Source organism: Rissa tridactyla, chromosome 1 (assembly GCF_028500815.1).
Source record: "Rissa tridactyla isolate bRisTri1 chromosome 1, bRisTri1.patW.cur.20221130, whole genome shotgun sequence".
Taxonomy (NCBI): domain Eukaryota; kingdom Metazoa; phylum Chordata; class Aves; order Charadriiformes; family Laridae; genus Rissa; species Rissa tridactyla.
Window position 1 is genome coordinate 34560471 of NC_071466.1, and position 27606 is coordinate 34588076.

Here is a 27606-nt window from a genome sequence, read left to right on the forward strand (position 1 = left end):
TCTGAAGTTAACGATGAGGAGTGTGAGCCTTCCGAACATCTGTTTCCCCTGTTTTCAAGGGGGCCTTCAATTTACTCCTGGTTCTCATCCACGCGGCTATTACCATTAACCATCAGCCAGCAGTGCCCTGGGTCTGGGGAACAGAGGCTGTGTTGTGGAATAAAAACCCTACAAATCATGGTACATCTCAGTTTTGGGGTGACAATTGTAACAGCCATGGGGTTAGGAAACAGTTGGAGACTTTCTTTGCGGGTGATGAGAGAAACACAAGGAAAGCTGTGCTGTCCTCAGGCCTGGAGCTGGACTCAGGGCTATATAAACGAGGAAATTAGAATCATAGAATCATAGAATGTGTTGGGTTGGAAGGGACCTTTAAAGGTCATCTAGGCCAACCCCCCTGCAGTAAGCAGGGACATCTTCAACTAGATCAGGTTGCTCAGAGCCTCATCAAGCCTGGCCTTGAATGTCTCCAGGGATGGGGCCTCCACCATCTCTCTGGGCAACCTGTGCCAGTGTCTCACCACCCTCATTGTAAAGAACTTCTAATGTCTAACCTAAACCTACCCTGCTCTAGTTTAAAACCATTGCCCCTCGTCCTATCATTACATGCCCTTGCAAACAGCCCCTCCCCAGCTTTCCTGTAGGCCCCCTTCAGGTACTGGAAGGCTGCTATAAGGTCTCCCTGGAGCCTTCTCTTCTCCAGGCTGAACAACCCCAACTCTCTCAGCCTGTCCTCATAAGAGAGGTGCTCCAGCCCTCATGTCATCTTCGTGGCCCTCGTCTGGACCAGCTCCAACAGGTCCATGTCCTTCTTGTGCTGAGGGCTCCAGAGCTGGGCACAGTACTCCAGCGCCAGTAATCCATTGTTCTGCAAAGCGGCTGTGGTCTCTCCCCCAGGACACTGCTGCTCTGTCTCTTCTGCCAGCCTGCTAAGTCCTAGGCTGGTGACTGTCACCCAAGGAAAGAACAAAGCCCTGACTCTAAAGTGAGAGAAGGGCCAGAAATGCCAGCCTTTGGCAACTTGCAGGGGAAAAAGAATGAGAAGGGAAAAAAAATAGTAACAAAAAAGAGCCCTAGGATTGAGTGTGTAAGGAAAAAGAAGTCAGGAGGGATGGATGAAGGGAAACTCTGGGTAATGACCACTGTTTTGAGATAGTCTCGGTGGCCACAGGGGCAGAACGCTGTTCCCCAGTAAAACACAGGCGAGGGTGAAGCTACCAAAGATCAGTCATCTCCTCATCCAGGGAATGAAGGGAGCAAACTGGGCACCCTGGCAGCTAGTCAGGGCGTCAGAGCAAAACGTAGAAGGGACTCCTTATGAAAGAAAATGCCTAAGTGGATTATAAAGGTCAGTACAACAAGAAATCTTCCCGGCGCCTCTGCCTTTGACTTTCAAGGCCTTGTAAGGAGGCATGTTTAAGGAGGCATGTTGTTGAGATGTTACACCACTCCCTGATTTAGTGACACTGGACGTAGCCTTCATGCCCCCAGAGTCCCCCACTTCATTGCCTTTAATAAACTCTTGAAGGGTAACGAAGCATTTTAGGTTTTGTGTCAAGCTGGCTGGTGTGGTGGGGGTGGGACATGAGGGCTTTGGGACGTCTGGCCAAGGTTTCAAGATGCTTTTGAGAAGGGGCCTGGGGTGGGGATAAGGCATCCCAAGGCTCAGCCCTTGGGGAGGGGGTCCCGCTGCTGGAGCAGTTTCACCTGAGAGCCTGGGGAGCTGCCACCACCTTCGGTGCCAGCTCTGTGTCCTTTCCCAAATTCTTCCCTGTCCCTCTGTGGCTTTTGCGTGGAAATTTGGGGCTGAGGCAGTACAAGGATGCAGGATGGAGAGGGGTTGTCTGAGCCTCGTGTCTGCTGCCCACCCACAGGCAGAGCTGGAGGTGGGTTTTATCCTTCCCTCTTGTCAAAAATCTAAGCACAATAATAGCTGGGGGTGGCGGGGGGGGGGGCTTCAAAAGCCTGATGCCAAAAGTGACTTTCATTATGCACCATTCGCAGTCATCCAAATGCTGTGATGCCAGCGCACACCTTAAATTATGGATCTGTGACAGCTGGAGGTGTGGGATGCCTCTGGTTTACCAAATAACAGGGAGAGACAGGAAAATCAACATGTCACCCCAGCGTCTGCTGGCACTCCCACTGATTTAACTGACTCCACGCTTTTTAGCATTTGTGGTGGATTTTCTTGGCTTTTAAAAACAGACAGGCTCTCAGGCTTGCAGCCATTTTCAGATCAAACACTCCACACCACTCCTGTCCCCATCATCTTTCGAGACGCTTTTTGGCTGGCACAGGTTTTCTGATGAGGATTTGGTTCCAAAATGGTGCATCCGAGGTTGTAATATAGCCTTTTCTTTTTGCCTGTTTTCCCTTTTAGGCAATGTAACCAAGAAACCCCAATTTGCACATGGGAACGCTGATTGCACTAAGCGGTTAAGTCCGTCAAGTTCCCAGTGACACTTTCTGTCTGTGAGTTTCAGATAAAGGCGGGGAGCTAAAGTAGCTTAATGGATTAAAGCAATTGCCTTCCCCACCTAGACACCTCGGCTGGAATCTGATTTCAGTGCTCAAGTGAAATTGTTCATTTGCTTTGGGGGAGGGAAATGGAGACAGATCACCCGAGTTACCCTCGTGGCCAACAGCCCCCATCTGGTAGCCAAGGGGTGGCCGTCACCAGGACTGGGGCCATTGGTGCTGGTAGATAAGTTGGCGGGCCAACACATGTGTCCCTGCAAGTCATTCCCCTGCCAGGTGCTCTCTCCATACGGGATTTCCCCACTGCTAAAAATTTAGCTCCCTTTGGCCTGGAGTAACCATCCCTCACAGCAGACGTGGAGAAGCTTGTCCCACTTTTGAATCTACGGTGACAAATTTTGACAAATCCTCATTGACTTGGAAAACGGTGTTCAGGCTGGGGAGGTGCTAAATGGTTAACCTTTCCATCCGACCAGGGAGAGGCTCTGGCTGTGAAAGCACCAGTAATTTACCTTCCATTAAGACGCTGCAGCTTCTCCTCTATTTGAAGGCTGATAGAAATTGTTTTCTAAATAATAAGGCTTTCCCTGTAAAAAATACCATAGGTAATGGAAAGATTAAAACAGAAGCTGAGACATCACCAATCTATATATTCAATCGATGCCAAATGCTGAATGCAGGCATTCTGCTTCTGTTACTAGGACCATGCCAGGAAGCTCAGGAGAATTTCCAGGAATTGCTGCTATTTTAACGTCCTTCTTTTTTTTTTTTAGTTCATCTTTGAGGTCCAGAAGAGAATAACTGAAAGTTGTCCAAATGACCTGAGAGATCGGTGGAAAATGACTTTTCATTTACAGTTTTAGAGCGACTTCCACAAAAGCAATACAGGTCTCTGGGCTGTTCCTTTCATTCTTCAGGGTGGCCATAATAAAAGTAGACTTTCTTAAAGTCACCTCTTCGTTACTGTCTTCTCCAAGGTCGACCAACACAATTTTGCCTGGTGATGGTACGCTGCAATTTTCACCAGGAGAACATTTCTCCAAGATAGTCAGATTTTGATTAGGAGGAACAGAATCAGCCAAGCTGAATCTGAACAGTCAATGCCCCAGTTTCGCAAATGTCTTTTTCCCATGTAATATCTAGAAACACAATCTGTGAGAGCAGTAGGGTAGAGAAACCTCTGCAAACAGGGGCTGATCCCACGCTGCTGGTTGAAGCTCACGTGAAAGGTATCACAGCCAGCTCTTCACAGGAATGATGCATCTGTGTGACAGAGGAGAGAGACAGAAATACCACTTAAAGCCAGATTAATCCAACACGATTTAATAATAAGGAGCAAAGGAACATAGTTGTCATTTACCATTGGCTTTAAAATGCTTTGTGTTAACCACGTTTACTTCTCCATCCGATGTAAGCTGTTCATTTAAACCCTCTTGACACACTCTCTGTTATCATTTCCTACAGATCCCTGTTTTTACTGCCCCTCTCTTCTGCCCCAACTTTCATCGAAGTCTGACTGGAGCAGAAAAATGGCCCAAAAGCTGGTACAGCAGGGGTCCATTTCTCTCCTCTCACATTATTTTCTGTTAAGAGTCTAGAAGAAGGCTGTTCTTGACGTAGGACACAGAGTGACCACCTCTGCCTTGGCTATGAGGTGTAACCATTACTGCCTCTCATGAGGCTGTCGGAGGAAGCCTGCTCTGCAGACCTAAAAAAAGGGAAAGTTTTCCTTGCCCATGAAGTGAGCAAATAGGATGGAAATTGTTCCTGGGTCCTATCTGCAAGGTTGTTTCTATACTGCAGCCAGAGCTGATAGGGATTTTTTTTTTTTTTGCCCCCACGGATTTAGGGACTTTTTTTGTCCCTGCTGGTGTTTTTTCAACTTTCTCCATCAGAAACCCAGAGCTTGAGAAATGGAAATATTTGTGAGTTTCTCGGCAATGAGAACTTTTCAGATCATGAAAAATCATTGAAAGTATCTTGTTCTTGAAAATGTTTATTGAGTGAAAAAGCTGTTTTTCACTGGAAAACATCAGGGACAATTTTCTCCACTCTAGCAGATCGAGTCACACCTGAGCCTGAGCTCCTTTTTTACACTGTTTCATTTCTATTTACTTTGCCTTCTTCCCCCCAAACGCCCCTCTCCCTCTCTGCTACCAGTGGGGATGGTGCCATGGTGGAAGGGTTAGCTCTCCCCAGCTCAGCCCCCGCGGAGGGCTCACAGCATCCTTTAAATGTCCAGGAGACCAGTGAGATTTCATGGTGGTTTTGGGTTGGAGTGAAACCACTCGGATGATTCCCCATTGACTTCTGACTTCAGGAAGCAGGAGGAGGCCAGAGCTGGAGAGGGGAGCAGAGCTCTGAAATTTGGGACGTGTGGGCTTTCTTCCAGGTGCTCTTCCAGCCACTGCCCAGACCTTTTGTGCAGGCAGTGATGGGTCACTCAACCCCCATGTCCATCTGCAGAGGGAGGCTCAGGTACTTACTATTGACCCACCCCCATGCCCTTTCTGTCCCTTGCACTGTGACATAAAGATCCCAGGGATCCCCAGCTGAAATATCATGTTGCAACGACAGTATTAGTGGGATATGGATGGATGCCTTGCTCCTTTCTAGTCAGGAACCACTAGCTAAAGAAATTGCCATTTACCCCAGTCAGCCAGGGACTACTGTTTATTTAACTTACCAAATGCAAATATGCTGGCAGTCAGAGGGTTAAGAGAAAGCAGCGACTAAGTACTTGTAAATTGATGTAGTGCCCTGAGGGTACCTCTGCTGGTAATAAAGTGCATCTCATAAACAGATCTGACTCCATGCTAGGGTCCAGCAAAGCAAAGTGGAGTGGTTCCATCCCAAATTAACCGTAAATGAGACTGACACTCTAACACAAATCGAACACCCCTCAGGGCTCCACTTACATTATTTACAAAGCCTTGGAAAATGATCTAGAAGGGCTTTCTCTTTTCCAGGAGAAGTCAATTGAAGGGATCTGCAAATGGTGGAAAAGGCAGATGTACAAGAAGCAAAAGCTATTTAAGTCCTCTCCTTTGCTCAGGCTTTCTCATGATGAAAACCAGTGATATTAGCAATAACTGCTAAGTGTGAATTCATCTGGGTGCTGTTTTCCTCTTCCACCACTCTCCTTCCCCTGACCTTCAAGGTGGAGAAGTCCATCTCATCTATTGGTGTGGCCATTTCCAGACACACCACAGAGGGCAAGAGATCACCGCTCCAGGACTGTCGGTGGAAGGTGAGTGGGGTTGCAAGAGTGAAAACCAAGTCAGGAAAATTCATGGACTAGGAAAGGCTGGACTTCCCAAGGAGTTTGAGGACACCCATGGGGGCTGTGCGTGCCCCTACAGCTGAGCTTCGGGTGTCATGGGTGCCCTGCACCCTGGAATGCCCAGACCTTCTCTGTGCCTGATCCCTTTATGTCCTGGTTGCTGCTGTCCCCAGGTCCACACCTTTGTCCTCCTACTGAGGGGCTCCAGGTCAGCCAGGGAGCAAAGGGCCAAGAGACACAGGGTGCCCAAGCCTCCTCCAGCAGTGTTTCAGAGGAACAAAAATATGCTTTTCTTTTTTTTCTTATTAGAGGGAAATTAGTTTGTCACCCAAGATCACCAGAGGGGACAGGTCCTCCATCATGACTATATCCCAGTTGTTCTTGTGCTTTGGAGCATCTCACCCTCAGCAGGCACGGCAGAAACGCAGGCGAGGTGTCAATGCCTGGGCTGCACACCAGACCACGGTCCGATCAGGGGCAGGCACGTTGCATCCAGAAAAATGCAAGAAAACTCCAAGTCTGGACTTTGGGACTGCCGTTTGTCACAGCTCCTCCTTTCTTGTGCCAGGCTGTGGGGCCAGGGCGGGCGGTAGGTGCTCTCTGGGGCAGGACGGCTCCTCTGATTCACTCTGCTGGCAGGCAGAGGGGCGAAGATGCTGCTTCATGCCTTAAGCTCCGTCTCTGCTGCTTTGCATTTCAGATGCAGGGACATGGTTTATAATCTAATTCCAAAACAAAGGCTGGCATCTATTCTTTATGCTTTGTTAAGTAACCTGTTTGGATTTTTACGATTCAACTAGTATTTGTGGGTTTTTCATTGTGAGCAGCCATCCAATAGCAACATTAAATAAAAAGTGGAGTCTCTTTATTGATTCGCTTTTAGTTAAAAACAAACATGTCATATATAACCGAGATGTACACTGCTTGTAGATAGCAGAGAGCACATTTATAAAACCATCGAAAGAAATAATTAAATGGAATATATCACAGCCACCTTTCCAAATCATTCGAACAGGCATGTTACACACATAAAATGCTGATAGTCCTTCTGGCAAACTTTTAATACAATCATTTGGTTTGCACTTTAAATGCCTGGCATAGTTTAATCCTGGAGATAAATGAATCTCGGTGGGATTGCTGAGTAATTAGGAAAAGTGCCTCTGATAGTCTTGCTTCATACAGAGAGGTGAAATAACACCGGGATAGTCAGCTGATCATCTGATATCTTTACATTAAAAAAAAGAAAAGGCAAACCCTGAGGCATGCCATTGTCACGCTGCGTGACAGGGATTGCTTTCAAACAAGTTGGATTTTCAGTGTTAGTTGTATCACGGTTTTATAAATTGCCATTTAAAATGTAAACCAGCACGTGTTCTGGAAGGAAGCCTCTCGAGACCTCCCCAAGCCGGAGCACGATGGCCTCAGGACCATGGGTCAGGACTCATCTGCTCTGTGGGGCTTTCCTTGATTGAGGGCAGTAGCTCGGTGGGTCAGTGGCAGTGGTGGAAGGGCTTGGGGAGGAGCCATGTGCTGCCCGCTAGCTAATTGCCGGCAAAAGATCCTCAGGAGTTGTTTATTTTCTAATAATGAGTCAAGATATAGTCAGGATGGTCTTACTGACCTGCTTTTAGGTTTTGCTGAAGGCTCAGATTTTTTTTCGTAAGAAATGCCAAATAGAAATTGAAACGCTGAGCCGCGCCACCCCCCGCCTCCCTCCCCCCCCCAAAAAAAAAAAGAAATCAAGCCTTAAATTACTGCCAGACTCTTTGATGTGCCGTGATTAGCAACGCGTGCAGTTTTAGTCCCGGCGCTATTACACACAAATCACACTGGGAACTCTCCCTCTGCTGTTACTGCCAGCAGAGGGACGTATTCACACGGAGAGGTTTAACTCAAAATAGTCACTTTTTGCTGGAAAAATCTTCTTGGCGAGCAGGCTCCGGGAGTTTTCCCTTCAGCATAAAGTAGCAGAGATAAATCCCAGGCTGGGACCTCGCAGCCTCGATCCCCGCTGGCTGCGCGGAGGTCAGGCTCTGCTCCCCTCTCGGGACTCGGCTCTATCACAGCCAGAGACACGTAGCGTCAGCTGGGATTTTCCCCGACAATATTGCTCTCGGTTTCCATGCGCGTTCCTCCGGCATGAAAAGCATTCCAGGAAGAAGGCGGTTGTATCCCCAGAGGTGACAACTGATCTCGTTATGAAAAGCATTAGTTATTCGCTGGAAAACAGACACGAAATTAAGACGTTAGGCAATTAGGACAGGTGCCCCTTTAAATGATTATTTTTGACTGAAAGATGTTGTTCTTGTTGGGGGAGACGTGGCTGCAGGAACAGTGCATTTGACAGTTGAGTCTGAGAGCAGGGGACAGAAGCGCCTGTTTATTGGCTATATAAATCAAATTAATTTAGTTAAATTTACAAAGGCAGGAAGAAAAGCAATAAGGTCTGTCCTGTGGCTGTGCCCCAAAACAGAGGCAACACTGCCAGTATTAAAACTGCGTTCCCCAGGGAAACCAAGAGTGCTATGTCCCTGCAAGTATTTATTTGGTTGTTGTCATTTCCAATGCTACATATCTTAAATTTATTTCAAGCACTGTTGAAAACCAATACTGGTGAGAAACCACCTGCCCGGAGGGACCCGGTGGGGAGATATGCCCACCAGCATGAAGGGGAGTTGTGCCGTCTTGCTCCAAGGAAATAGTGAGTTAAGCTTTTATAACCAGGGTTAATAACTCCAGCTGTATCTCCTTCTATCATTATTTATAGATTTATGGATTATTTATAGGCACATGTTCTGGCCCCCTAACTCTCACCTCCTGCCCCTCTCCACTGCTCTACCAACATCCTCTGCCCCATCCCTGACTCCGGCCACATCTGAAGCAGGGCACAGCATCACTTTTCCACCTGCCATGCAAGAAGGGGGTAAAAAAATGTCATACTTTGACAACCTTCCCCAGTGTTTCTTAACTTGTTATTTGCCATGTCAGTCAGGGCAAGACAGATGTGATGTGGGTCCTGGACACCACAGCCTGTCTCCAGCTCATGAGATGCTAGTCCAGATGCAGAGAAAGAAACGGTCACTACACAATGTAGCCCGGAGGGAGCTGGGTGGCTTTCACCGCTATGACCAGCTAGTGATGGCAGGCATCGGTCTGCTTCATCTCTGCTGACACCAGCATAATTGCAAGGGTATATTAAGCTGAAGGACAGTTTAATTCAATTCAGGGAGGACTAGCCACCTCTGTTTTTTCCTCCTGAGAAGATCCTGAAGGTGAAATAAATGGTCTAAGAGTGAAATTCTGCCATCAGATACCTGTCTACAAGTGCCATCGGTGTCATGGGAGCACCACATGTGAACATGGGAAGAGGACTTAGTGCTCCAGGTGAGGCCCTTCTTGTTCAGCATCCTTTCTGGGCAGATGAGTTCCTGCACCGTCTTTGACTTAGGTGGGCTCAACCTTAGCTATTTTTGGTCTCACAAAATGCCACCGGCTGCCAGGATGCCTTTGGTGCATGTACAGATGTGAAAGGACAAGGTCCAGGCAAGCTGTTACAGGGTGCAGGTCATGAGGGATGCATGCCTCTGGTGGTACTCTGGGACATGGTAATCGTCTTAATAGCACTTGGCACTGAGTACTGCCTCCCATCCACGTCGCTTTCTGAATCTCTGTGCCATTAGCTAATTGAGCTTTGCAGCAATACCTCAGCAACACTAGCGTTGGCAGGCACGTTTTTCAAATGAGCAAATACAGATTTAGAAAGGCTACATGTCCACCTGGCTGGTGGTCATCAGTGGGATCTGCGAGCCTTTAGATGGCAGGAGCTGGTGAGAACTTCAGATAGTGGTGGTGGCCCCTGAGCTCACCAGGACCACATGGGATGCCACTGCTGGGCCCTCTCCCAGAGGTTCTCCCAGAGGCTCTCACTAAAAGGGTTTAGAAATTTAGACCTTGGTTGGTGCTTGTCCAGTCATCCCCAGCCCAGATCCGTGTTGGCAAGGGGTATGGCTGGCAATGGGGAGCTCCATTACCCAAAGCAGGATGAGGAGCAGAGGGGACACAGATGCTTTTGTGCTGTGTTGTACCCAGACTAATTTGGGGTCACCTGAGCTCTGGGACCTTCACTAGGGCCAGGCCAGGGGGATGCCGTGGCCAGGGAGAGCAGCGTGGGCTGTGCACGTACCCCTGCAGCAGGCAGGACCCCTTGCAGAGACTACTTGCCTGGTCATGCCCAGGGCTGGCCTTCCTGCAGTGCTGGCCAAGCAGTGTTGGTGACAAGCAGGTCCTCACTGAAGCAGCCCTTGCCGTGACACCCACTGTCCAGGTGTCCTGTGGGGCTGCAGGATGACACGTGCTGGAGCTGCTGCTTATGCAGCAATGCCCAGCTTGCTGGGCTTGGGATTCATCTCACCTGGTTACGGAGGAGCATGGTGCTACATCTGTGAGAGATGTAGGTGTACAATCAGTGGAGGCAATTTGGTATTTTCAGGTGGTGAGTCATCTAACCCATTTTAGGTACCTCTTTTAACCTAAGATGCCCCAGACCTGATTCTTCCCAATGTCTCAGGAGGCACGGCTGGCTAACTCAGGCATAGGCATCCACTAGAGGAAGAGGTGTGCCACCTCCAAAAGCTGTAATATCCTTGATGAATGTCTTCTAAATCTTCCTCCACCAGATATTGAAGACAGAAAAGTTCAAGACCAGGAAAACGTGGATGTAGGATGCAAAGCTCTGAATCAAGACTGAATTATTTATCATTCTCGTGACCCAGAAGAGCAGGGACTTCAGTCTGTCTTGCTGGGTCGTTTGGATACAGTCCTCCGCCTCTTCATTGCCCAGATCCTCCTCCTCTGCGGGGGACACAGGAGCAGCATGACCTGGTTCCACAGGGCTCGTCTGCAGGCCCGGATGCTGCTCACACTTTGATGTGAGCGCAGCAAGTCTGTCTCATTCCTGTTACCCGTCTCTCCTTCGCACGCCTCGGTGCATGCATCTCTCTGTCTGTTTTAAAGCAGCCGGACTAAAATAAAGCCTGTTGTGACTCTGGCATGGTCCTTGGGAGGCCCCCAGCATCCTGATTGCGATCCAGTGCTAGAGCTGAGAGCACACTAAGGAGATTAGAGGGTGACACCGGCACTGCCGCCGGTCTGCGTTGCTGACTGACACTTCCCCCAGCGGGGAGCAGCTCCGGGAGTGAAAGGCCAGCCTGCAGAGCGTGACCAGAGACAGCCTCTCCGATGGGCTCCCCGGCAAACGAGAAACCCTCCAGCCCTTAAAACCTGCTTATACTTAGAGACCTCCTTTGAATAAGCCACTTCCAGGCTGTCAGCAGGAAAAGGAGCTTCCACCATCGATCACTACTGGCTCCTGGTGCTTTTTCTCTCCGACACAAGGCAACCAAGGTAGCTACGGTCCATCCACCCCCAGCCTCATGCCGATATGGCCCGGGGCAGCAGAACTCTCTCCTGGGCATTGCGTGAGGCTCGCAACAGAAAGCAGTATGTCCTTATGGTAATGTGGGCACCAGGCAGCCACTATGAATAGGAAATGATGGCAGTTACTTTATCTAATAACAGCATGAAAATGTAAAGTGTCTTTATTGAGCTGCTGGCTTGCTGGTGAGAGTTAAAGGAGATGCTCTCTCGGGTATAACATTTGCAGAGAGAAGTGGCATGAGATATTGCCATAAACTCTCCCATTAATAAGCGAGCGGAGGAAGGGAGAGCATACCAAACGCAGCCGTGTGAAGGGACAAAATTAAGAAGGTGGAGACAGCAACCTTTTTCCCTAGGCAGCAAATGTCCCCCAGGGAGAAATGAAGAGTTCCCCTCTTGACCCAGCGACTAGAAAACTCATGTACTGCTAATAATAATGTAGGAAGTATGGCTTTGAAAGGAATAAAAGAAAAACACCTCTTGCCACACTAGTGTCCTTCAATACCAGAGGGAAATGTAAGTTTCTGCCGAAGGGAGATTAGCAGGAAAAGCCGAGCTCAGCAGCTGTGCATTGACGATGCTCTGCAGGCGGCCATGGGGTGCAGAAATGGCTTTTGACCTGTGACAGATGGTGTAGACGTGGCCCAAGCGTGCAAACGATGGCCACATGCATCCCCGGTTATTCCGGCGGTGGTGTTGGATGTGCAGCATTGCAAAGGAGCTCTGAGGGCGATGAGCATGAGTGCGAGCCAGCCCCAGGGAGGAGGAAGGCAGGACTGAGGAAATGTCGGGAAGAACCTCAGAACTGTGAATTGGTTCCAGTTCAGCAAATTCCATTTTCTTCATAGTTTTGCAAGATTATCTTGTGGCATTTATCACCGATATCTTAATTGGCATGTTATTTAACTGCTTTAAAGACTGCTTTTGATAGTTTTTGCCCGATAAAAGCTGTCCTTTTGAGAAAATGAAAACTGTTGAGACATTTAAGATTAGATTCTGCTTACAGCATGCATACAATTATAGTGCAGCTGCTGCTTATATCTTTGCGTGGAGTCAAAATGGATTTTTGAAAATGTATTTGTCAAAATAATCCACCACTAATAAAATACTTTGGTAAAGCCAAGAACTTTTAACTTGGCTTTTGAAAGAACAGATCATTTTTTTAAAAGAGGGGGAAAGATTTGCTGATGCTCTCGCCTCTCATCACTGTAGACACCAGAGAAGACGCGAGGAGGGAGTACCTCCAAGCATTTTCCAGGGAGGTTTGCAGTTCTCCCCCCTGCCTGAGGGCAGGTCTGGCTCCCACGGGGCTGTGCTGAAGCAGTGTGAAATCTGCCCTGCAAGCCAAGAGGAGGTGTGGGAATGGGGAGCCCAAGGAGTGGAGGTGTCGTGCTTGTAAGCAATGCACCATGAAGCTGTGAGCCAAATGGGTCCTTCTGCTTCTGTACTCATCAGCGGTGAGGACCAGGTCAGGCTCAAGAAGAGATGATGAGGAGGTAAAGAAAATGCATAGAGAAGCTGCAAGAGTGACCTGATCTTGGGGAAGAAAGGTGCTTTGCAAGGGAAACATTGTCTGTCTCTTAAGTTCGCTGAAGGAGATTTTAGGCAAAAACCATGTCTTCAAGTGGAGAAGGTCTGTGATGGCAGAGGCTTCCCCAGCAAGGGAAAGCACAATGACTTTCTGCAGACAGAAGATTCTGCAGGAAAACAATTCAGAGTGGAGGTAAAATAAAAAATGCTAGCAGTGAAGATAAATAACCTTTCGAAGAACTTACCAGGCGGTCCCGTTGGTGTCCTTCATGGGAAAGCTCAAACCCAGGCTTTTTGGAAAGGATGGGCTCCAACCAAAGCACAAAGCAGTCGGTATGAAGTGATACATGCTTTACAGGGGGCAGGTTGGAGGGCAGTTTTAAAAATTGCTGGCTCTGCTTCCCTAGGGATGTGCCCTCCAGTGCCCCAATATGACAGCTCTAGGTGCTGAGGGAATACCAGGAGAAGGGACAGCAGGTGGTAGCCCCTGCCTATGAGCCAATTTGAAATACCATCTCCTGTAGTCACTGTGGGGTTGGAGGGACAAGTGCCCTGATCTAGTGGGCCATTTCTCAGGTCTGGTGGACAACAAAGGAAAATGCAAACTTACAGTGCAAACACCTCTCTCCAGAGGCCAGAACCTGCCGCAAGACCCAGGAGAGCAGATGAAGCTTCATACATTAAGCTTGCATCTAAAGGATGCAGAAAGCTGCCTGACGTCCTAGCCAGGTCAGGGGAAACACATCCTTAGCACACCCCATTCCCCCCGCAACTACAAAGGAAGCTGGGCTGATGCACTCAGAGGTAGACACTCACAGGAGAGGTGCCTAGTTGGCATGGATCCTGCTCCTCCAGCCCCTGGCCGGGTAGAAAATGGACTTGAACCTTAGCTAGACAGGGGCAGTGACCTGCTTAAATAGCCAGCTACCACCCCTAAAAGGCAGGGCTGAGAGTGTAAAACGGGTCCTTCCCTGCCTCAAGGCGCCCATGTGGGCTGTCCCTGCTGGAGGGCAGCTGCAGGTTAGCTTGGCCTGGCTCCTTCCCCAAGGAAATATAAACAGTAGAACCGGAGTACGTCCCATGCCAGCCAGCCCTGCCAGAAATCCTACCAGCAGTCAGAAACATGTCTGAGCAGGCAGGCTGGTAAGCTGCCTGCATGGATACTCATGATGCCCTGAACAGCATCTGCCTTTCCTGTCCTTGGGATAGACTACTGCTGGTGTTGTCCAAGGCAGGTTAGGTTTCCCCTATGGCTGTCGGTAATGGAGGGCAGGCTGATGCCATCTGCATGGGAATCATCTTGTGGATGTCATCAAGATGTACAGGTGGGAGTGAGAAGGAACCTGCAGTGTCTGACAGGGGAGGAAGGGAGAGAGAGCAGCATGTAGGAAGGTCACCCCCCAAATGTGCCTGGTCAGAAAGATAAAGAAATCCAACTGAAACCCAAGCCCTGCAATTTAATGTCGGGTTCGGACTGAGCAATGCATCTCACAAGCTTTTGTCCTGCCCAGTTGCACAGTGCCTGGACACCCACAGTTTCCCATGAGTGTTTCACTCTCACCTTGGCAGCTCCGACCACAAGCAAAGTGGTCAAACCAGAAAGGTAGCACTGCTGTGGCCAGTTTTTTTGTCTAGCTGATCCTATTATTGTGCTAACCTGATGCAGCCGCACCAGCGGCTGAGCTGCGAGAGCATCGTAACCCCATGGGAACTACAGTGATGCCACTCGAGCTGCTAATTTGGCAAAATCCAGGTCCTCATGATGATTTAGCCTACGGCCTTTTGCCACATTCTACTTGCATGTTACAGAATTAACTATCTTGGAAATAATGGCTACAGTTATCAGAAATTTGCAACCAGCAGTTAAATGGGATGCATCCAGCGCCCCTTGCACGTGGGCTTGTTCCTCCTTTCTCTGCATCGGTACAGCTAAGTAAAGCTGTTGAGGACCTCGCCCATGGTTTGAGGCTGGGCAGGGCAGCAGATCTTGCATTCCCAAGCTTTGATAAGACCACCACGAACTCAAATTAATGCAGGTCAAGAACCCCCATGTGCAATAGCAGAAGAAAGAACTGAATTCTCACCCACACACCAGACCAGGCTGCTGAGTTTTTGCTTGCAAGCAAAGCTGCGCACAAGGCCGGCTGCCGCAGCTCAGAGGATGTAGGGTCCCATGGCGAGCCAGGGCTAAGTCCTGTGTTGAAGTGTAGTAAGCAGGTGCTGCGTGTGGGTCTCAAGACACAAAGAATACGGGCAATTAAAAGTTTTGCCAAAGCATTGCCATGAATGTGAACTCATGGTCTGGGCAGGAGTTACCTTCGGATGCATTGAGCACTGATTTTTGTTCTTTTCCACAAATATTGCTGGTGGGAAGCTGCTCCTCAGAAGGTCACTTGTAAAAAGCAAGACGGGCACAGATGCATACGGGGATTTGAGCACTAGAAATGTCCCTCGCCCATCCTTGAATGTGATCTTTTCTTTGTAAGAGCAACAACTCTTTTTGTATACCGTCCCAGCGTCCAGGATGTATATTTAGGTTGAAGACATCCCCTTGCAGCTGTGGGATCAAGGACAGCTCTCCTGTCCCCCTGGGAAGGCAGTGGGGTCTCAGGGGGGCTGGACCATGGCACTGCCAGAGCCCCGAGGCTGGTTGGATGGCAGGGATGAGGGGTGACACTTGTACTGCCCACAGAGGATGTCCTGCCCCCTAAGCTACACGTTCAGTTGAGTCAATCAGTCAAAGAGAGAAAACACCAGGGGATTTGGGTGGTGATACCCGACACAAATAACGAGCACCTTTTGCTCATTTGAGGCCTTGATGGCAGAATACTTGCACTGACAACTCGCAGACTGAAATTTGCTGGTACAAAGTGTTTGTGCAGCTACCAACTACAAATCAGGAAGAAATAAATAATAAATAGCTGGATGCTCACAGTTACTTTGGGAACGGAGAAAAGGATACGTTTAAGCAAATCAATTCCCTCACTTGTCCTCAAGTCTGTCTGAAAATATTCTCCAAGTGTCTCTCAGCGCTGCAAAAATTATCTCCTGTTCTCATTTACAAGCAAACATTAAGGACTGAGAGATACATATTCCTCCCATCTTTAATGTTTTTGGGGGGCGATTGTGTCGTCAGCTGTTTCAGCATTCAAAATATCCCACTTATTTATCTACTTAGGACTCCTTTTTTACTCCTTTTTTTTTTTTTTTTTTTTTTTACACACAGGCTCTCTGCAGTTGTGGCAGAGCCAGTATTGCAGTATTGATTTAGGAAGAGGCAAGTTGTCACCATCCAGTTCCTGGCTGAAGCCCGCGCTCCACAGGGGCTGCTCCATCTGGAGCAGCTGCCTCACCCCCAGCGCTGGGCTCACATTTAAAAAAAAGGCAAAAAAATATAAAAAAAAATGAAAGAAAAGCTACTTGTATCTGTTCTGCTTTGAAGGGGAAAAAGGATTACCGAAGCTAAATAAGCCATCTGAGTACTTAGCTAGCAAGTCTAAATAGCACCCTGATAGGAAGTTCTGGCAGAGAGCTAATTAAATTAACCCTCTTTGATTTATTAACAAGCAAAGCAACATATCACACAGGCTTGTCCCACGAAATGAATGTGCTTTCTGATTCCCTCGGCTGCTTCGTCACAGTCACCTCCCAGAAAACCCGGTTACGGGGACTCGAGTTTAATGAGACTCAATGGCTCGAGAAGGATCCCTGCCCACCAACAGAGATACGCGCTGGCAACAATACGCAAAGGCATGTTATTTTCCTTGCGCTTCCCTAATTCCTTTTTAATGCCTAGGACGATCTAATGGCTAATTAGTAATTTCCTGCCCACCGATATGCAGATGAATGACAAGCAAAAGCCTTCTGCATGTTTAATTATTCTGTTGATTTAGAAGCCACTTTTCCCTCAGTGCAAGTTTCTCTCTGTGTGTGCTCTCATGCATCATGGATTTCATTATTTTTAGAAGCATGCTCTGTGCCTTTTTGTGCTCTCCTAGTTCCAGCATCCAGTAATTACCGTGTTTTGTGTCCAGTGGACCTGATCCACTGGCGAGAGTAAATCAGGAAAACATCGCTGACTTTAAATGGAGTTATTCCAAGTTACACCAGAGACCCGGCCTCTCCTATTTTTAGGCGGGGGGAGGGGGGAAATGTTGTTTGTGTGCTGAGACCCTTCTGAAGTAGCAGAATAAATATCAAATTTAGAAAACTTCAGAGCGGTGAAAATCCGAATCAAAGCCCGCAAATGCACAGACGTGAATCTATTTATATAGCGAGCTTTACTTCTGCCTAACCCCTGCGAGGAACTGTAACTCTCTTTGCATATTTGATTTTTCTCCCTCAGTAAAACATACTCTACTTAATCTATTTTTGCTACTTTCTAACAGTTTCACTGGTGGGCTTCTTCCCTACGCCTTACATTTCGCTTTGGTATCCGAGCGCTCTTTTGTTAAATTAAGGCAATTAATAAATGGAGACGTTAAGCAATCAATTTTGCCTGCATATCTCCACAGCCTTACGTATGACTGGCTGTAATCACAAGATAAATGCAATGTGCTGATGTATGGTAATGTTCAATAATACATTCTCCGCCAGGCTCAATTCATCAGGGAGTTTCTGGAGGGGAGGCATTCGTTATTGGCTGTCTCCGGACCTCAAGGATAACATTTCTGTCCTTTCCATTGGCCGTCCCCGCTGCTGCAAGCCTCTTCCCGTCTTATTTTGATGATGAATATGAAGGCACGCTAAGCCGTGCCGGAGCGTAGCTCTCGCCGACTGCACTCCCTCCCCGGGCTCAAGGACTCAGGGGCTCCCTCGCTGCTTCCCCTGCCCACTGCCAGCAGCAGCAGCAGCAGCCGCAGCAAACGCCAAAAAGTTGTGATGCTTTTCTTCACCCAGTGCTTTGGGGCTGTGTTAGATCTCATTCACCTGCGGTTTCAGCACTACAAGGCAAAGAGGGTTTTCTCAGCCGCCGGGCAACTCGTCTGCGTCGTCAACCCAACGCACAGCCTGAAGGTGAGTTAAAAAAATATTTTTTCTCTTCTGGCATCTCCTCATCTTTCCCCCCCACCACTACCACTGCCAGTGTTTCTCCGCAGGGAATGAAAAGGTGCTCCGGCAGCGAGGGGAGAGCACTGTTAACACATTGCAGCCCTGGCAGAGGGGATGTTCGCATTGTCTGCCTGCTCCTTCTCTCCGGAGCGAAGGAGAAGCAATGCCGCTGCTCCGAGGGGTTCGTGGGAAGTCGCTGCTCCCCCTCCCCAAAGTTTCCTCGTTCCTTTCACCCGTGTAATGAGCATGCGGGTTGCAAAGCCTCTGGAAAAAAATGATTGGAAAAGTTAGTTGGATGAATTATCATCCTTTTTTGGTGGAAGGACGCTGGGTGGTCTCCCGAGCACAGACGGCTGCTGCCCGGCGGTGGGGAGTTGGGGAGAGGGGGGGTGGCAGCACAGGGGTCTCCAGCTACTGGTCGTGTTTGATTTGGGGGGGGGGAAAGCTTGTTTCTGTCTCCTGAGAGGAGTCTGAAGGCGTTGCTGTGGTGCTGAAAGTGTCCTTAAGCCGCTTGCAAGGTGAATCTATTTTAGGCGGGAGAATACATTTGCCTTAATGCAAAACTATTTATAGCCCCCATAAAACATTTCTCTTACTCGCATAGTTCTGGTTTTTCACTGACAAAGTGTCAACAGCTCCATCTACGCCAGAGCCCTGATGTTTGTACTTAGAGAAGGAGCAGCAGGGGGGAGAAAGCGACTTGGAGGCTTTAATTACTTTATCACCGGTAACGAATGACTAACTTTAACAAAGTGACTCCTGATTTGCGGAAAGTCCTTGTGGACCTGACTTACGATGCTGCTCCACAAGCTCAGAAATGAAATTAATCCAGGACAACTTATCCCTGGCTCTGCTGGGGTCCCTGCGAGGAACTCAGAGGGGTTGCGTGGAGCTTCTTTCCCCAGCCGCGGGCCACTGAGAGGTCTGTTGGTGGGGTAAATCCCTCTTCAGAGCAGCATCCCCTTCAAAAAAAGCCAGATTTCCTGCAGTTATATTTCCAGTCTCAGGCTGCGCTCAGGCAGGGAGAGGTTGTTTCTAGCAGGGCACCAGCTCCGGGAGGATTTTCCCCACAAAGCTGTGCTCAGCCCAGGGAGCATTGCTGGCCAGGGTAAGTGCTCCCAGGGATTGGACTGCTCGGGTGCGGACTTGTTTCTCCTGACATCATGCTTGTCCAACAACACGAGCTATTTAAAAAACCCGCAGCCTTGTCATTATCTGAAAGGCTGTCCAAACGGATAAAAGAAATAGCCGCATTCCTAAGTGCATGGGGAGATTTTGTAAATGAATGCTTCAGTGCTCGACCCCTTTTATGTGACTGTCTCCCGCTACTTTCATCTATAATTTTAATTATTAAAAAAAGAAAAAAAGAGCAGAGAAAAGGTTATTGAAGGTCACAATACAATTTCAGTGCTGGCGACATTGTCTGATGAGGTCCCCATAAGCACACAGAGGGGTGTCCACTGACTGCTCCACTGGTTTCTAGGACTAGACCTGAATTTATCAGTTCAGATCCTCTTGAGTTGCAGATTTGCTGTTGTAGGAGCTGCAGCATTTTAACTTGAATGTACCAAAAAAACCTGATGCTTCTCTTCCTTCCTGTTAAAGACATAGGGCATTTTAATGTATTAAAATCTCCCATGGCCAAGCTCTTCACTGCTTAGATCCAAAGCCCAGTAGAGAGAAGAGTAATCTCAGTACTGTCTTGGCAGTTCTTGAAAGTAGGCACTGGATGCAAAACTCTCTTGGAAACAAATGGGAGCCTCTAGGAAAAGGTCCGACGTGTCAGTGAAGCCCCAGTGAGAATTGTCTTGACCTCGGTGGGAATTGCTCCCATGACAGGGTTGTAGTGGGAACCCAATGGCACGTTCTATCCCACATGGGCCTGTTGTGACAGCAGGCAGATGGGACAAGCTGACAAGAAACCTCTCTGCTCTGAAAAAAACCCTCTGACTGTAAAGTAAGATATACTTTGAAGGTGCTCCCGAGTTACCCAGCTCATATCCAGCACGATAAATACGGCAGGCTTTAGCACTGCTGTGCTCTCAAGGTGTTCAGTTTGGTTTCCCACCAGCTCTGTAAGGAATGCACCACCGCTTTGTGCCAGCACCCAGAAGAGATGTGTGGGTCAGACCCCTTTGTGCCCAGGATGGCACTACTGGTGCCCACCCTCCAGCACCAGCGAGCTGTAGGAGCCCACGGGCCAACACCAGTTGTCTCCGAGTGAGACACCTTGCTTCTGTGGCTCTTGCCTGGCGGTGGAGAGCTGGTCACCTCCAGCTGGCAAGGCACCTTGTCCAAAAACTGGTGTCAAAGTCAGATGAACCTGCTTCTCGGGGTGCCTGTTTCTCCTGCAGGGATGCACAGGGAGGTTGTGGTTGCTCCCTCCAGGAATCTGGCCCAGAGACTTATGAAGCTGGGACAGGGAAATTCCCCCCAAACCGTCCCGTACACAAAGCAACATCTGAGGGACCATTAAAAATGAAAGGGTCGAACGTATTCCTCCGCTGTGGTTTACAGTATTGTGACTACTTTGATGTTTCATGGTCTATTATTTCAGGCTGGGTCATTTCAACTGTAACATTTGGTTGACAGCCCCCAGATCTATCTTAACCATTGACAAGTAGAGTGAAAACTGTATTAAGGTTCGCGGTCGATGAATACAAGCCTGCTAGGAAACAAGGGCTGGGAGCAATGTCATTTCTCTCCCTTCCCTTCAAGGCTTAAATGTCTGTGCTTACTCCAAAATTGTAAGCTCTTTGCAAAGGGATTATTTTATTCTGTATCTCCACAGCGCCCAGGCGAGGGGGCTCCTGGCTGACTGGCACAAATGATAAATGACAGGCATCATATTCTGGTGTGATTATGCACGTTGACATCCCTCACATAGGTCAGGTCCTCAATCAGTGCCAACACGCATAACTCCATTACAGTCAAATTGCAGCAGGACCTCTGTTCTCACTCCTTCCATCCAGGGGAGTGCTCAGGGATGGTGGTGGGATCTAGCCCAGCCTGAGGACCCATGGTTGGTGATCATGTATGTGTGTCAGAGATTTGACATCACGTAAAGCCCTTGGCGGGCAGCAGAGGGCAGGGGGGCCCTGGTGCCCTCCAGGGAAAGGTTGCACCAGCTTCTGTTGTCACAGTCCCACAGCTAGACCGGGGAAGGGTCTCCAGTAAAGTTATGTCATCACACTGTCACCACAATCACATCCCAGACCTCTGACCATGACCAAAGCCCATCACTTACCTCTTCCTTTAGGAGAGGTCCGGAGGTTGGCAGAGAAGCGCACGCTTAGAAAGAAACCCTTTTCTTTCTTCCCACTGCAAGGCTCATTAGCTGGGAAGGCTGATGAGCCTTTCAGTGTATCTTAAAGGAGAAGACGGTAAGAGTGTCAGCGCGGACGCCTCTATTGATCTGCTGCTATTTTCCCTGTGCACGACAAGGCTGACACAGGCAGCTGTAAGCAAGGAACGACAATTTTGCAACCGTCCCCCTCTGTTTTGCCTGTTTGGCAGGGGTATGAATAGGGTGGTGGGGGGGTTGTTTTGAAGCCTCTTTGTCCTTCTTGCCACTTTCCGCTCTTTGTCCTCCCACAAGCTTTCCCAGGCATGGCAGCAGGACCTTAGGATGCAGTGCTACACTGGGATCAAAATTCACTTGCCAAGCAGAGAAAACCACATATTTACTGCACTTCTATAGGTCACCTTCATTCTCGATCGCATTATATGCATTACCTTGTAACCTGTCTTCCTTCAAGTGTACGGTCGCCCTGACGTCTCCCTTTGGAGAGGCACAGCCAGGCAACAGAGCTCCCCGGATAAGTGGCTGCTCCCTCCAAGGCCATATTAATTAAAGAAGCACCACTTATGCTGCAGGGCCCAGCGTGCAGGGAAAGTTTTAAGGCGCTCCATGCGTGTGGAAGAAACGAGCAGGGTTTGCTGGTCCCTGCGGAGATGAGGCTCAGAGAATTCCTCTGCATTTCCCCCCCCGTTAACAGCAATTCTCCCCAGCACCGCTAATTGCACACCAGGGAGAAGGCGAAGGTGGGCAGCTGTGTCCTCGCTTCTTAGCTGGCATCAGTCCCTGCCCCAAAAACCAGCCGTACGCAGCAGGGGACTGCAGTGCAATCACAGCCCAGCCAGGCGCCGACGCTTTGCAAGGGGCTGCATGCGGCTGGGTAAAGCAGATCCTCTTCCTTCAAGGAGTTACTAGCTTTTTACACGCAACTTTAACTCTTTGAAGAGTGTGAAAAATGCTCTTGTGAAGAGCAAAAAGAGTGTGTTTACAACGTTCTTGTAAAAACCACCCTTCCCTGTCTCTATAGGACTTAAAGGAACTCGTTGAATTACGAGAAGAAGTGTAGTTAAAGGAGAGTGTAAATAGTTCAACCTTATATTGAAAAAGGGTTGTAGCATGGTTTATGGGGCCAAGCTGTCTTTCAGCTATTTTTCAAAGCAAGGAGCAAATCTGCTCTGAGTTAGGGAAGGGATTTGAATCCTGTTATATCAGCTTGGGTCTGCACGCACTGGCCAGCCAAATAGCGTTGTAATCCACTTTATCCCCAGCAGGATTTAAGTGCTACGGTGCATTATACCCCCATGAGATTGATTTATTTATTTATTTGGTGCAAGGGAGGAGAGGGACTCTGAAACCTGCTGCTAACAATCCACAGACATCCTCTGCCCCCCATCTCAGCCCAGACACCCTCAAATCTCCCACGCAGGGCTGTGACTGGGGGAGCCCAAGTGACGTTTGGCCCCAATGTCCATCAGGATCGTGACAGCCCTGGCGAGAGGGGCTGCAAAACCCCCTGCTGCCTGCACACCTGGGCTCCTGCCAAGGGTCCCATCCCAGCTGTGGGCCAGGGCTGTGTGAGCACTGGGCACCGCAGCCTTCCAAATCCTTTTGTAGGGATGCGGATGGCAGCTGCTTTGCTGCCCCCACTTCAGCCCTGCCTCTGCTTGAAGGGGTTTCAGTGGGCGAAACTGGAAACCAAGTTGACCGTGAGCACCCTGGCAGCCTTCACCCATGCGTCCACAGCCACCGGCAGATGCAACTGTAATGATGGAGGGGAGGCAGAGCACGCTCTGGCAGCTGTCCCTGGGGGCTCTCCATCCACTGCTGTCACTGTCTGGTCCCCTCTCCCATAATCCATTAACCTTGAGCCCACAAACCCACGCACCTTCACAACCCACGGGACCAGGGGGTGGGCGAGCAGGGTGGCACGGGCTTTGCTCCAAGTGTGCTGCAAAGCAGGGCAGCTCCCAGCTTCAGCGTGGTCTCCCAGAATAACAATTACGGTGTCTCCTTGGCAGAGGGAGAGGGAGAGGAAGAGCTGCCGTCTCAAAAGTTTCTGTGATAATATGCTCCGGCTTCCTTCTCCCCCTCTCCTGCCCCAAAACCGCTGCAGAAAATTAATTATCATTGTTAACTGGTGATGCCTGTCATGCTACAGCTCCAGAGATGGGATAGAGTGGGTAAGCATCAAGTCCTTTCCTACCCATGTTTGATTTTGAGGGTGAATTTCAATAATAAACCCAACCTGGTCGCAGGACATTTCAAGTCAGATGTTAATAATGGGAGACAGTGCCGTTATTATAATATTAGAGAAATGCCTCTCCCCTCAAGAGGGTGTTTGACAGCAGGATGAGGAGTAGCCGTCAGACACCGTCGCATATCGTTTTGTAATCCTCCCACTCCGATACGGCTCAGTGTATCAAGAATTTCTCGGTGCAGCCCCCTGGGTTAGACAAAACAGCCCAGATATACCTCCCTCAGGCAAAACACTTTCCCAAAGCAATTGCTGTGGCTAGCACATGGGGTGCAGAGGAAAGAGGGGAGTTTTAGTACAAGCCTTGATTACATGAAAGGAGTGGTGAGGTCTCAGTCTGCTTCCCAGCAGATGTAAGTCACCCCTGGACATTCCCACAACTGGCATTAATTAGCCCACGTTGCTGGCTGCCTCAGTAGAGAAGCCAAGCACTAAATATGGCCCTGCAAGGCTCAGATGTTAAAAAGACCCAGGTCAGGTTCCCAAGCATAATGAATTTTGCCTCAAAGTCAGAATTTACAGAGTATGCAGAGAGCATAAATTCATGTTTAATCATTAAGATGCTGTCCCGGTATCAAAGACCTCCCAGCACACTCAGCTGGGGGGCACTTTTCAGAAACTTCCTTTTTTCCTCAGAGACAATCTGAGGTTCTTAAGTAACCCCCCCCCCAAAAAAAAAATGTAAAGGAAGCACAGCAGATCCCGAGAGCTCCTGTAAAGCGAGGGAAAGGAGCTGCTGTAGCTGTGCTGTCTCCCCAGGCCTTCAGCACTTCCTACACCGTAGAAAAAACATAATCCTTGTCCTGCCTGGCTCAGAGATGAGAGTTTGGGTCCTCCCCAGCACCCTCAAAACCTTCCCATCACAACAGGCAACCAACGTCTCTCAGCCTGGTGCAGAGGAGGGAAAAACTGTGAATCTTGCAATAATTTCACAGTGGCGGGGGGGAGAGGATAGTCTTTACCCAGCTTTACTGGGGACGGAGCAAGATAGTGAGGAGCATGGGAGGATGCATCCACGCTCTTCTGGTTGCACAAGGACAGGGTGGCGAGGACTGCTGAGACATGACCATGAGAGCGATAACCGTGATGGGCTGGCCTCAGCACCTCTTGGTGGTGTTGGCACCGGTACACATGGCACGGCAAGGCACAGCACGATGCAGAGCCATGATCCTCCTTGGAGCTGCTGGAGGTGGGTGCCAACACGTGCCACCAAAAAGGAAAGAATTCCTTTGGAGAGCTGAACGAGATTTAGGTAATACGCTGGTCTTGCTTTTGGTGTGATTTTTGCAACAGAGGTGAGCAGAGCTGGGTCGCCACGTTCAGACGATCTGGGTCCAGCTTCTGTTGGAGCCTGGAGGGCCTGGGCCTGAACTCTCCGCTCTCTGGCTGAACATGGCAGCAACTTCCCTGTCTGCCTCTATGCACGTGCTGTATTTGGAAATGAAAAGCACGGATGTTGAGACATTAAGCGCCTTATCAGACTGCGATATTTTTCTTTCTTTCCATAGCTTGTCTCTTTTCATTAAGTACCTTTTCTTCTGCGCTATTGTTCCTCCTCATCGTACCCATTCCCCACTATACCAAAGTCTTAAAGGAGAAGATTCTCCTCATCTTTTGTTCAATAACCTAATTTTGGCCTTTTTTCGCTCCCGCTGAAAGGAAAGCATCACTAATTTCACTGCAACTTTGGATCTCTTATTTTCCTCTAAGCTCCTTTAGAAGAAATCACAATCATTCCATCCTCAGCTTGTTCGGTGCCACCAATTTACTGATTGACAGATGAAGTCCCACTTTAAAATGATTGCCAGCAAGATGAGGAGAGCTACAAAAAGCAGCAAAACGTTGCTGTCACCACCTGCTGATGCAGCTGGCGAGGAAGCCAAGTGTCTTATATGCCTGCAAAACTTTATTGCCATCGGGCACCGCATCAAGGCTTGAGCAGGTTCAACTGGAGGTGCCACGTCCACCTGTTGTCCACCCAGCACAGTGAGCCGTAATCACGATCCATTCACCAGCCCTGCAAAAAGTGAATATCTTCCCTCCGCTTCGGTGTGGCGGCGCAAATCCACTTTCAGCAGGGATTTAAGCTGGTGGTCCGGTGTGTGCGCTGCCGGAGTAGGCACACGTCCCTTCTGCTTCCACGCTGCAGAAGCAAGCAGCTGGGCAGGGCAGTGGCCTCAGCTGGTTTTCACTACCTCCCATGAAGCCCTTACCCCGAGGGATTATTGAGGGCTGTGCTGAATGGGAAAATTTCAGCGGTGCATGGAGATCTCCTGAAAATTGCTCTGGGTGACCTGCTGCTAATAGCCACCTGCAGTACTCCTGCTCAGCTTTCCCACAGTGTTCTCCTCCAAAGAGGGAAGAGCATCCTGGCACTGCAGGTGAATTGCCTGACACACAGGCAGTGTACAATTTGAAGCACTTTTATTTATTTAGAGGCATTTCTGAGCATCTTATATAACATTAATGGATTTATCTTTATCTCTCCCCTTTAGTCTCAGCAAAAACTTGAAAGTGTCACCAGGGGAGAACAGCAGAGACCTCCAAGTACTTTGTGTGTTTATTTTCTTGTACTTTTTTTAAAAGGTAGAAATGTATGAAACAACTTTGGAAAGGAATTAATCAGTTATTTCCATACCAAATGTAGTGTTTTCGGTTCTAGTCTTTTCTTCTAGAGCAATTTAGTTCTGACCTGATCCAAACTGAAATTGTTTTCCTTCCAGAATGGCCTTCCCAGTAAAAAATAAATCATTGGCACAGCTTTAGTGATGTTACCAGTATTTTACACACAGAAATATTAAGCTCCAGAGTTGTGGGCTTATTGTCCATCAGCCCCTGGGAAATGTGTGGTGGAGAAAAGATACAGGTCCTTGTGAATATCTTAAACACAAAATCACACACTCTCTCACATCAAGTGACAGCTGAAATAGAAAGAGAAACAGAGAAATGAAGCATAAATGAGACAGAAAAAGATTAAGTCAGTAACATCCCCTTGTGCAGAAAACAAACACTATAGATGAGCAAGGAGGCGACTGCTACAGAGCAGAAAACCACATCAGCAGAGGATGAAAATGTTCTTCCACTGTTAGGAACTGCCATGTGGAAAATAAGCAAAGTAATAAGTGTGGAAATGGAGTAAATCACCACCACTCAGGGATTACGTAGGGCAGCTGGGGTAAGGGGATGGTTAAGGTCACCTTCAGGCTTTGCGGAAATGAGAGGCTGAAGTGGAAATGGCAGGACGGCAGCACGGGTGCTGTCAGAGGGTGCAGCTTTGCAAACCCTCTCCCACCAACACGTGTGCGCTCAACCGTGTATCATGGTGGTGCCCTGAACTCGGCAAGACCACTCAGGGGTTCAGTGTCAACCGTGTGCAGAGTTTCAAAAATATGTATGTTTTGCAGGATCACAGACTTATTTGGACATACTTATTCAAAATACTATCAAATGTGATCCAGGAAAGACCGTATGAAAAACCTTCTAGAGTCCAGCAAACTTACTCATCTCTTTTGAGGAGCGCAGGGCAGATCGAAGACATTTTCCTCTTTAATAGGGATGTTATCATAGAATCATAGAATCATTTAGGTTGGAAAAGACCCTTGGGATCATCAAGTTCAACCATCATCTCCACTCTACAAAGTTCTCCCTTACACCATATCCCCTAACACCACATCTAAATGACTCTTAAACACATTCAGGGATGGTGACTCCACCACCTCCCTGGGCAGCCTATTCCAGTGTCTGACCACTCTTTCTGTGAAGAATTTTTTCCTAATGTCCAGCCTAAACCTACCCTGCTGCAGCTTGAACCCATTCCCTCTTGTTCTATCGCTAATTACCTGTGAGAAGAGACCAGCACCAACCTCTACAATGTCCTTTCAAGTAGTTGTAGAGCGTGATGAGGTCTCCCCTCAGCCTCCTCTTCCTCCAACTAAACAGTCCCAGCTCCTTCAATCACTCCTCATAAGATTTATTCTCCAGGCCCTTCACCAGCTTCGTTGCCCTCCTCTGCACTCGCTCCAGCACCTCAAGATCTCTCTCATATTGAGGTGCCCAGAACTGGACACAATACTCAAGGTGTGGCCTCACCAGTGCTGAGTACAGGGGGACAATCACCTCCCTCCTTCTGCTGGTCACACTATTTCTAATACAAGCCAGGATGCCATTGGCTTTCTTGGCCACCTGGGCACACTGTTGGCTCATGTTCAGCTGCTTGTCGATTAGAACCCCCAAGTCCTTTTCTGCCAGGCAGCTCTCCAGCCACACTTCCCC

The 27606-nt window shown here is 48.7% G+C and overlaps 1 protein-coding gene across 1 annotated transcript in view; it reads left to right on the top strand.

Moving 5' to 3' along the window:
• Positions 1-17611: 17611 nt before the first annotated feature.
• Positions 17612-27606, top strand: part of SIAH3 (siah E3 ubiquitin protein ligase family member 3) — a 50447-nt gene continuing 40452 nt past the window's right edge. Inside the window, exon 1 of the mRNA XM_054182799.1 lies at positions 17612-17746. Coding sequence (XP_054038774.1) covers positions 17612-17746 — 135 coding nt within the window. The remainder of the gene's footprint in view (positions 17747-27606) is intronic.